This window comes from Chrysochloris asiatica, unplaced genomic scaffold (assembly GCF_000296735.1).
Source record: "Chrysochloris asiatica unplaced genomic scaffold, ChrAsi1.0 scaffold00090, whole genome shotgun sequence".
NCBI classification, from domain to species: domain Eukaryota; kingdom Metazoa; phylum Chordata; class Mammalia; order Afrosoricida; family Chrysochloridae; genus Chrysochloris; species Chrysochloris asiatica.
The window spans coordinates 5588262-5599477 of record NW_006408608.1 but is presented as its reverse complement, the minus strand read 5'-3'; the positions used below and the strand labels follow the sequence as shown (position 1 = coordinate 5599477).

The 11216-nt window shown below is 41.8% G+C and overlaps 1 protein-coding gene across 1 annotated transcript in view; it reads left to right on the top strand.

The window, feature by feature from the left end:
• FHAD1 (forkhead-associated (FHA) phosphopeptide binding domain 1) overlaps positions 1 to 11216 on the top strand; it is a 216523-nt gene that overhangs the window by 102503 nt on the left and 102804 nt on the right. Inside the window, exons 7-9 of the mRNA XM_006866421.1 lie at positions 1810 to 1940; positions 3813 to 3902; positions 8743 to 8847. Coding sequence (XP_006866483.1) covers positions 1810 to 1940; positions 3813 to 3902; positions 8743 to 8847 — 326 coding nt within the window. The remainder of the gene's footprint in view (positions 1 to 1809; positions 1941 to 3812; positions 3903 to 8742; positions 8848 to 11216) is intronic.

Sequence of the window (11216 nt, the reverse complement as noted above, 5' to 3'; positions counted from 1 at the left end):
CATTTGCTTTAACATCTCTATGCTGGAGAGCAAGTTTCAGTGTCTCTTCTGACATCCATTTTGACCCTTTCCTTCTTTTTTGTCTTCTCAATAACTTTTTGCTCTCTTCACGTATGATATTCTTGATGTCATCCCACAACTCTTCTGGTCTTCAGTCTTTACTGTTTAATGTATCTAATCTAATCTAATCAAAGACAATTTTGTTGCTGTTGTTGTTAATTGCCGTCGAGTCGATTCCGAACCATAGCGACCCTGTACAGTGTTTCCAAGGCTGTAAATCTTGACGGGAGTAGAAAGCCTCATCTTTCTTCCACGAAGTGGCTGGTAGTTTCGAACTGCTGACCTTAAGGTTCGCAGCCTGATTCGTAACCACTACGCTACTAGGGCTCCTTAATCAAAGGCAATTAGAGCCCTTTAAACAAAATGTTTCTTTGGTGAACTGCAAAACACAAAGTCCAACGTTCAAGCCTACTGGCCACTCTCCAAGAGAAAGATGAGGCTTTCTGCTCCTGCAAATATTTTTTTAAAGCCTCAGAAACTCTGTACAGGGTTACTAAGAGTCAGAACCAACTCAAAGGAACTTAACAACAACAACTTTAACAAATCTCTTAGCAGGAACCCTGGTAGCATTGTGGCTAGGTGTGGACCTGTTTACCTCAAGGCCGGTGCTTCAAACCCATGAGCCACTCTGAGGGAGAAAGATAAGGTTGTCTGCTCTGGTAAAATTTAAAGTCTCGTAAACCATACACAGGGTCACTGTGAGTTGGACTCAACTAAGTGACTGTGGGTTTGTTTGGGGCTTTAATCTGTTAGCAGGGAACGTTCTGCCTAATTTTGGTGCAAAACTCTAGAGTGAAAGGGAAGAAGAGGTTTTATAGGTAGTGAAAACAGAGAAATTTTAAGCGATTGGTTAAGTGAACAAAAGATTAATATATTAAATGAGATGACTATCATTTGGGGGCTCTGGTAGCGTAGTGGTTACGAATCAGGCTGCTAATCTCACAGACAGCAGTTTGAAACTACCAGCTGTTCTGCAGGAGAAAGATGAGGCTTTCTGTTCCCATAAAGATGTATAGCCTCGGAAACCCTGTACAAGGTGGTTATGAGTTGGAACTGACTCCAAGGCACATAACAACAACAACAACAACTCATTTGGGGGAGGGGTTAGAAACTCAAAAGGAGATCCTTTGGGTAGTTTGAAGAATTATTTTCTCTGGTTGATTTGACTTTGATTAAATTGTTAAAGTTGGTTGTTCCATGCCATTGAGTTGATTCCAACTCATAGCTACCCGGTATAGGCTTTCCAAGGACTAGCTGGTAGGTTTGAACCACTGACCTGGCAGTTAGCAGTCCAGTGTTTATCCTGCAGCACCACTCCAGAACTCCAGCTGAGACAGAAGGGCCCCTAAATGGCAAGCTGATATAAACTAGGTCCCTTGAGTTTCAATTAGTGTCTTTTAAAGTTTATGAGTATTTTCTCTGATACGGCAAGCCTTATTTTCTTCAAGACACTTATCATAAACGTGGGTCCTGCTTGGAAAAGACCCTGGCTAGTGCCTAAGGCTGTCTAAAGTTAAAGCCAAGAACAATAATGACGCAAAAACTTTAACTGTCCCTGGCAACACTTACTGACCGGTCCTTGTTCTGAGACCTTCAATCCATGAGGTCCCTCAGAACGTGCTCCTCCACACCGGGTTGTGCTCTCGGCACGTTCAGGTTGGAAGGAACTCATTACCAGTTGGCTGCCAGGGGCGTGTTGATAGCAGTCATCTTTATTGCTCTTTGACCTCTGTGAGTCTTTTTTTGCAGGGCTGGTATCATCTTTGCAAAAGGACATGTTAGCAAGGAATGAGCAAGTCCAACAACTCAAACAGGAGGTGAATCAACTAAAAAGTCAGAACAAAGAAAAGGATCACCAGCTCGAAGCCTTGAACTCCAGGGTGAGTGTCAGCATCCCCATGGTCTGACTGAAACCTCAGGACAAACGGAGAGAATGATGAAGACACACTCTCTATATTGGGCCCTGATTTTAAATTGTCCTCTCTCCTGTCACACCCTTTGTGAGATAAGACAAGTGCCTCAGGGCACAAGGAAGGTAGCTGTTGAGTGTGGCCAAGAGAAGGAATGGAACCTTGAAAGACAGTAGGTAAGTAGGTGACTAACTTCTCTGAATAAGCAAGATGCAGAGTCAACTCCAAGGGCCAGAGTGATCCTGTGGTGGAATGCTCTCCTTCCAGGTGGGAGACCTGGGTTTGTAATTTGATGTGAGGCTGATGCAAGACCCAATCTGCATTCTGTTCCACTGTGCATGGGGTCTCAGAAGTCTGAGGCTGACTCTTAACTATGACAGCCCACCACCCATCACAACAACATATTCAAATCCAGCAAACGTTTTCTAACACCTATTATAAATCCATTTTATTAATCCCAGCAACAAACCCATCTATGAGTGTTTGTTACCACCCCAAGAAATCAATGTTAACATTTTGTTTTCTTCCAGTCTTATCTCTCTATATGTTACATAGAAATATGTGTATAAGAAAATAGATTTATATGATTCACTTTTTTTAAACTTTGAATACTGTTTTTCTATGTTAAATGAAAACATGTAAACAATATAAAAGCATATCATTGGTTTTAAATGCTACATAATATACACTTATATGCACACAATGTAATGAGGCAGTCCCCTGTTGCTGGACACTTGAGTTGTTTCTTTGTGGTTGTTGTTGTTATTGTTAACCATGCTGTGAAGCATATTCTGGGATCAGCGGATTTTCTGATTTCTCCAGTCTTTGTCCTTAGGAAGCATTCCTGCAGTGGAATTTCTGGGTCAAAAACAATACGCATCTTTATGCTTTTAACATCTGTTGTTCTCTGCTCCCACAAATAGGACAGTTATGTCTTTGAGAGGTAATCTTTATAAAACACAGACTCCTGGTATGGCACTATAGGATCAGTACTAGACTGCAAACCACAAGGTAGGCAGTTCAAACCCACCAGCTGCTCCTCGGAAACCCTACACTGGGTTGCTATGAGTCGGAACTGACTCCTCGGCATTTAACAACAGCAACAATAACAAGATGGAAAATACTACTCAATATCCTGTGAACTGCCAGAAGAACAAGCAAATGTGTCTTGAAAGAAGTATAGCTCCTTAGAAAGAAGGATGGTGAGACCTCATCTCAGGTACTTCAAGCATATTAATAGGAGGGACCAGTCCCTGGAGAAAGGCATCGTGCTTGCTGGAAGGTCTGTGAAAAAAAAGAGGAAGACCCTCAATGAGATGGATTGACACAATGGCAGCAACAATGGACTCAAACATGACAACTGTGAGGAAGGCATTGGATCCGGCAGTGTTTTGTTCCATTGTACATAAGGTCACCGTGAGTTGAAACCAGACTCAATGGTGCCTAACAACAACAAAGAAACTTCCACATTCACCTAGTGATTCCTGAGGGCATCAACATATATCCCTGAAAACCACTCCCTGCTGATCTCAGAAAAAAGAATCCCAATTTCTCCACCCTAAGTACCAGACTCTACAAAGCTGGGTTTTCTTGTGGTTCCTCTAGCTAGTCTTTGAGAGAGACTTTAGATTGCTTATTCCTCAGAATTCATGAGAGAGATGAACTAGTTCCTGCTACATGACCCATTGTGCCCATTAGACACAAGTGACCTTCCTTCAGAATTTAGGTGTGTGATTGGATTAAACAGCAGGCACTATTTCTTGGGCAAACGTGGGAACTTGGAAACCTCAGACCGCGCCGTGTGGCTAAGTTTGGCCTCTTCATTGTGCTTTTTCTCGACAGTGCTCAGCGCTGAGAGAAGACTTAAAAAAGGAAGACACTCATAAGGAACACAGGGAAGCCCAAGAGAAAGAACTAAAACTCTGCAAAACTGTAAGTTCAACTCCTCATTTGTAGGTGTTCACAGAAAGCTCGACTTTGACCTTAGGGAACATCTGTGGGAAGCTTGGGTCATTAGGAAGCACAAACTCTGAAGTCTGTTGATGTTTCCGTACAATTCTTTGATTTCCTGCCTCTAGCCTCAAGGAGCTCTGGTAGCGTAGTGGTTACGAATCGGGCTGCGAACCATAAGGTCAGCGGTTCGAAACTACCAGCCGCTCCGCGGGAGAAAGATGAGGCTTTCTACTCCCGTAAGGATTTACACCCTCGGAAACCCTGTACAGGGTCGCTATGGGTCGGAACCGACTCGATGGCACATAACAACAACAACAACAAGCCTCAAGGAGATGGATGGGAAAAAAAACAACACACAGAATACCTGCTCTGCCAGCATAGATGGGCAATTGACTGTAGTTCCGGTACCCAGTTTCCCTAGAGTTGGGCTGAGATTGGGTCTGGGACAGAGGCTGGCCAGTGGCCACCACATGCTGTTCAAAGTTCATGGTGCCCTGTCCCTGGACCTGTAAATCCCCCACTTTAATTTTCCACTGTTAACAAGTTTGTCATAACTTTTTTTTTTTTCACTTTAAAATATGTTTCATTGGGGTCAAATAATATAACCTAAATTCTGCCGTTTAAACCATTTTTCAGTGTACAATTTTCTGTGGCATTAATTACATTTCACCATGACATACAACCACCTTCTCTTGGGGAAAATTTTCCATCTTTAAGGCAAAGTTGTTGTTATTGTTGTTACAACTCACACCAATGCTGTACAATGTTTCCAAGGAGCAGCTGGTGGGTTTGAACTGCTAACTTTGTGGTTAGCAGTCCAGTACTTATTCTACAGTGCCACACTGGAACTTTTTCAATAGATTATTGAAAGCGCTGGTAGTGCAACCTGGTGAATATAATTTACTATCTATTTTCAAAACTTTTCATCTTCCCACACAGGAACGCTGTACCAATTTTTTTTTTTTCATGTTTTTAATTACCATTATTACACCAATACATCGTGCACTTTATATATATATCTTAAACTTCATTGTCCATTTTCTTCAGTGATTCAAATACATACTATATTATCATCTTGAGAATACAAACAAACAACACCACATGGAGGAAGATTGAGAAAATAAGCTCCCAGGAGTTAGTCACTAGTGATTCCATAGAATTTCATTAGTGTTTTCTATTGGAATTTAAAACTGTCCTGCCATGGCTCTGCAAGAATAGAGCTGCCTGGAAGGGGAAGCCATGAAAAAATCATGGACCCAAAGTTAGAAAAGACATAAAGGAATCCAAGTAACAGACTAGACTTTGAAACTAGTTAGAACTCCCTTTCATCCGAGTGTACATCATTGCATCTTCCCATTTCATCCTCAAAGTTACCCCTTAATAAACTAAATCGAGAGCGCTCATTCATCTGAGGACGGGAGCTCTCTTCACAGCACTGTATAAGGAACGGTGGTGCACAGGGAGGGCCACTTGCTTTTACGGTATCCTGGGAGATGAACATCATAACTAAAGCTGTGACTCTCCAGCCCCATTCAAAAATGGCAATATACATACAGTAGCAGCATTCTACCACAGAGCTAGATGGACCAAAAAAAGAAATGTTTATGGAAAAGGCTCAGACATCCAGGCAGCAAGGCAATGTGAGTATTAAACAAAGAGCTAAGTGCCTTCAACCTCTCTGCTGTACAGATGAGGTTAAAAACTGTAAACTCTTCAACTTTAGAACAGATATAAAGTAAAGCTGTGCTTCATAAGCAGCATCTACAGAGAGCTGCAAGAAAACAAACACTTCTCTAGCACACAACTGGGAGAGCACAGACCCTTGAACTTCCTTCATCCAAGGCACCCCCACGGATCAAAGATGTTTGCGCTATTCAACAAACGGAAAAGAATCATGTAGGTGCCATCAACACGACCCTCTTATTGTAGGAAGAGACATGTAAACACACAAGAAGATGATACAGCTGTACCCAGCAGTGAATGTCTATCAAATAGGATAAACCTGTAGGGTATTTAGCAGAGACCCAGGAAGCCAGTCTTTCTCCAAATTAAATTCTTAATTTGTAAACACGAAGGTCAGGCTGTCCATTTTGTAGTGTCTTGGGTTAGTGGAAAAGGATGTTTCAAGGTTTTTGTTTCCCCTGAAATTGGTAAATAGGGCTTCACAAAGAAGCACACTAGGGTCATGAGATGATTCAGTTAAAGAAATTAAAAGATGGAGATGAATTTTGCAAATGTTAGAGGCTACTCCATCTCAAATAGACTCTGACCTTTTGAGCCCTGTATCGTCAACCACAGGATGGTAAGAACCGCTACTCCCTTCACTTAACAGTGAGAAGGAGATGGAAGATTCTCTCTTGACTGTACAGTAGGTGCCAACAAAGGGGAGTGACATGAACCAGCTTAAATACAATGGGAGAGCTATGAAAAAGATTGTCCTGGAATTTGGGTTCTGGGAAGCCAGGCATTTCTAACTTCCCTCATGGATTGGCGCCCTCGATGACATTTTTGTTCTTCACATCTGCCCTTAATGTCTTGCCAATGCCATTCAGAACTGGACCCAGTTGGGTGGTTGTGGCGCCTGGTTTGAAACAGAGCTGGATTCAGTGTTAAAGTCTCCCCACAAGTCATTGCTTACAGAAACTGGAGCTGGTGCTGATGTTGTGACAGGAACAGGGGAATCCAAGTCTAAAAGGATGTCTGCATCCCTGCCTCCGTGGTTAGACTTTGGGAGGGGTGGTGGGGTGACATGATTACTGATGGCCACTGAGGAGGTTGGTGGAGGAATGGAGACTTTGCCTCCAGGTGGAAGTGGGAGTGAGCTTAGGTCCCCAGGCTCTGAAGTCCTGGGCTTAGAAGCACCTCCTTTATTGGTTGTAATGTTCTGTGCCATCCTGGATCCGAATTACAAAGTACCGGCTGGAAGCTGTCACTGTCTCCACAGCAATGCCTGAATATTATTCTACTGATGCCTGAGCAAAGAGCTCCCCTGAAACCTTATCCTCAAGTTTGATATAGGCAATCTTCCCTTTTGAAGTGATTCGTAGGATACCAGTCCAATCAGGCTGGTCTAATTCCCAAGAGCTCTGGTGGCGTAGTGGTTACGAATTGGGCTGCGAACCGCAAGGTCAGCAGTTCGAAACTACCAGCTTTTCCGCAGGAGAAAGATGAGGCTTTCTGCTTCTGTAAAGATTTATAGCCTCGGAAACCCTGTACAGGGTCGCTATGAGTTGGAACCGACTCCACAGCACATAACAACAGCAACAATTTCCAGTCAGTTACCCTGTAATTGCGGTTGGAGGCCTGGGGTAGAATCTGGTAAACACTGACATCCGGCTTCACACTCAGGACTGATTCGCACTCCGACTCGGCCGCCATCTTGGCTCAGTTCACCAAGCCACTTGTACCTATTTTTAAAAACCAAACCAAACCACTGTCAGAATCAATTTGATTCCGACTCAGAGCAAACCTATAGGACAGACCAGAACTGCTCCACAGAGTTTCTGAGACTGTAAATCTTTACTGGAGCAAATAGCTTCATTCTTCTCCTGTGGCGTGACTGGTGGGCTTGAACCACCGACATTGCTGTCAACAACCCAGTAAGACACAGGGCTCTTTCTGTTTCCATTGTTGTTGCTGTTGCTATGTGCCATTGATTCACTTCCGACTCATAACGACCCTGTGTAGGGTTTCTGAGGAGCGGCTTGTGAATTTGAACTGCTGACTTCGCAGTCCAGCGCATTAACCCACAATGCCAGGGCTCCCTGTTCCCATTACACCTGCACTATTATTGACATAAAATTCCTATTTAAACCCATTTACGTATTTTTATTTATCTGCATCAATTTTATATCAATTATTAAAAACAACACATAAGTAAACTTAACCAAAAGTCCTAGGTAACATATGCCTAATATAGAAAGCAACCATAATATCACTGGAATTAAAATGCTTATTCCTCCCCAAGCCCCAAGCCTGATGTGCACCTTCCTTCATTGAGAATGGCTGGGGAAGGAGACAAGTTCTCTTCCGCATCAGGAACTCCCCTATTTTCGGCCTCAAATGGAAAAAAGGGAAAAAAGAATCAGTTCATTGTTCTGTTCTTCTGAACTGTGCCCATTGTATCTTCCAAACGGCTTGCCCGTGTTTAGATTGGCAAAACAAAACAAAACAAAACAAAAAAAACCCCACAGGTAAGGATTCCAATGAGTTGATGAATATCTTGTGTTTAATCCAGGATCTGTGTTAATTTTCAAAGGAAATTTTTCTCCTTTATCCAATACTTTCAATAACCAATTGAAAAAGTCTGCTTTGCCTTAAAGATAGAAAATTTTCCCTAAAGGAAGGAATTAGAAAAGCTAATATAGACTCCTGGTGTGATGCTGTAGGGTCAACACTGGCCTACACACCACAAGGTCTGCAGTTCAAACCCACCAACTGCTCCTCAAAAACCCTATACAGGGTCGCTATGAGTCAGAGTCAACTCAATGGCACTTAACAATGTAGACTAAGGAGCCCTGGTGGCACAAAGGGTAAGCACTCAGCTGCTAATCAAAAGGTTTCGGCTCTATGGGGAAAAGACGTGGCAATCCGCTTCTGTAGAGTGTCACCTAGAAAACCCCATGGGGTCGTTCTGCTCCGTCACTTGGGGCCACTATGAATCAGGGTCATCTCGATGGCACACAGCAATACCACAATCCCAAACAAGGTTTCTACTTCAATGAACCCAGTAAACTGGGTTCTAAGGACTCAGACCTCTCAGCCTTGTTCCTGCTGCCCCTTAGGAAAGCTGACTAGTCTGTTGTTGGAACTCTTCCAGCAAATCCAAGACATGGAGCAAGAAATGAAGAAACTCAAGGAAGAGTTGAGGAAGAGTTGCACTGAACATAACATGGTCTCCAAGACGATGAGAGAAAAGAACAAGGTAGGTATAGGTCCTTGCTATTAACCCCGCTCTACAGCTGAGAATGCTGAGGCTCACAGAGGCAAAGGAAGCTATTCAAGTTCACTCAGATAAAGTAGTTGTGCCTGAACTTGAACCCAAGTATGTCTGACTTCACAGTTCCCAGGTGTAGGTACCACCACTGCTTTAGTCTGACCTCAAGAAAATACCCATGGCCTTTTGTTTTTTAATTAGATTTCTGTATGTTCAGAGCTTAACATAGTGGGCATGGTGCTACCAAATTATTTTTTTTTGTTTCCTCGCTGCCATGGAAAAATACTTATCACTGCATGCTCTAGACCTGTGTTACCCATCACAGTGACCACTGGTCCCATGTGCTATTTCAATGGAAACTAAGGAAATGTAAATAAAATGTGAAAGTCATTTTCTCCGTTGCATTACCCACATTCCAAGTGCTCAGTCAGCATGTGTAACTGTATTGGAGAGTGCAGATAAAAAAATCCCCATTATTCTAAAAAGGTCTGCTACTCCAAACCAATGCTGAGTGACCTCTTTTGGCAGTTAAGAAGTTATGAAATAAGTTATGGATCACATTTTCTTTAAAAAATCATAAACTGAAAATGTGTTGGAGGGTATTGAGGATAGTGGGAAGACTATATTCTTTCAATTTGGAGTCTCTGCTTTACTGATGGGGTCCTGGTGTGGCACTGTGGGATAATGCAATGGACCGCAAGGTTGGTTTGAACCACAAGGTTGGTGGTTCAAACTCAACCAGCCGCTCCTCAGAAACCCTATATGGGATCACTATGGGTCGGAACTGACTCGATGGCATTTAACAACAACCACTTAACTGATAAGGACCTCTGGTAGTGTAGTGGGTTATGAGTTGGGCTGCTAACTTCAAGGTCAGCAGTTCAAATCTACCAACCACTCTGTGTGAGAAAGATGAGACTTTCTGCTCCCTTTATAGATTTACAGCCTCAGAAACCCTAAGCAGGGTGGCTATGAATCAAAATTGACTCAATGGCATTTAACAACAACCACCACCACAGCCTTACTGATCTGAACACTTCCATCACTGAGAACACTGAGACTATTTTAAGGTCAAACCTAGATGACAGATGAATCCTATCTGAGGGGGACTTGATGACCTGAGATGTAAGGACAAGTCCCTCAGATTTTTCTCCAACTTATCATTAATATGACTCATAGGATAATTACTAGAAGCTGAACCTGACCAACTTCACAAATTAAAATTTGTAATAGACAAGAAACTGCCTAGAAAGTCACAGTGTATTGATGATATTGATAATGACTACACATGTTGACCAAGTATAAGCAGACTTGGCAGAAGTAATTATAATAAAACCAACAGCTAAAGTTACACGAATTAAGATTTGTTATTGATTGAAACTTGAAAGAAAAATCAAATATTCTTGAAATTTTTACTTGTGTAAAATATAATCTGGGAACATATATATATCTATATATAAAATCTGGGGAGAAAATGAATTTAACAGAAATGAGAGCCAAAAAAAAACCAAAAACACAATGACAGCACTGTGATTGGCAAAAATTTGATATGTACCAGAAAAATTTATAGGTAAACCAAATCTTAATTGTAATTTACCCAGTAAAGACTGGATCCAGAGAAAAATAATCCCAGAGGAATAAAATGGAAGCATTTAGAACTCTCCCAAACCATTGGCTTAATAAGCTTCACTCTGGACATTTTTTTCTCAATGGAAATATACCTTGGTATATTTTTTATTAAAATAGTTGGCATCATGAATATAAACTAAAACTTCCCTCTGGGCTATACATTTTCCTTTAAACAAGACTTTAACTGCATTCCTGAAGTCTTAGTATATAGTATTTTCATTATTATGTAGTTCAAAATATTCTCCAAGTCTCATTGTGATATATTCTTTGATCCATGGGCTAAGTTATTTATTTCTAAATGTATGGCAATTTTCAGGTTTTGCCTTTTTGTTGTCCGTTTCTAGTTTAATTGCATTGTGTTCAGAGAATTTCCTCTATGTGATTTCAACGTACTGGCTTTAGTTGAGATCTCTTTTATGGCTCTTGCTGCATGTGGTCAAATTTGGTACATGTTCCATGGGTGCACTTGAAAAGAATGTGTTTTGCAGCAGTTGGGTGTATTATTTCATATGTGTTCATTAGATCAAGTTCGCCAACGTTGTTGTTAAAAACTATATATTGATCAACTTCCGGTTTGGGTGATAGCAGCGAAAACTGGGTAGGAAATGCTCTGTTGTGAAGGTACAGGGATCCCATGAAGGAAACGCTCATAGAACAATTCCAGAGATCCGGATCTACCATAAGAACCAGGACGTCAGTTTCCCACACTCACAAGTGAAAAAAATCAC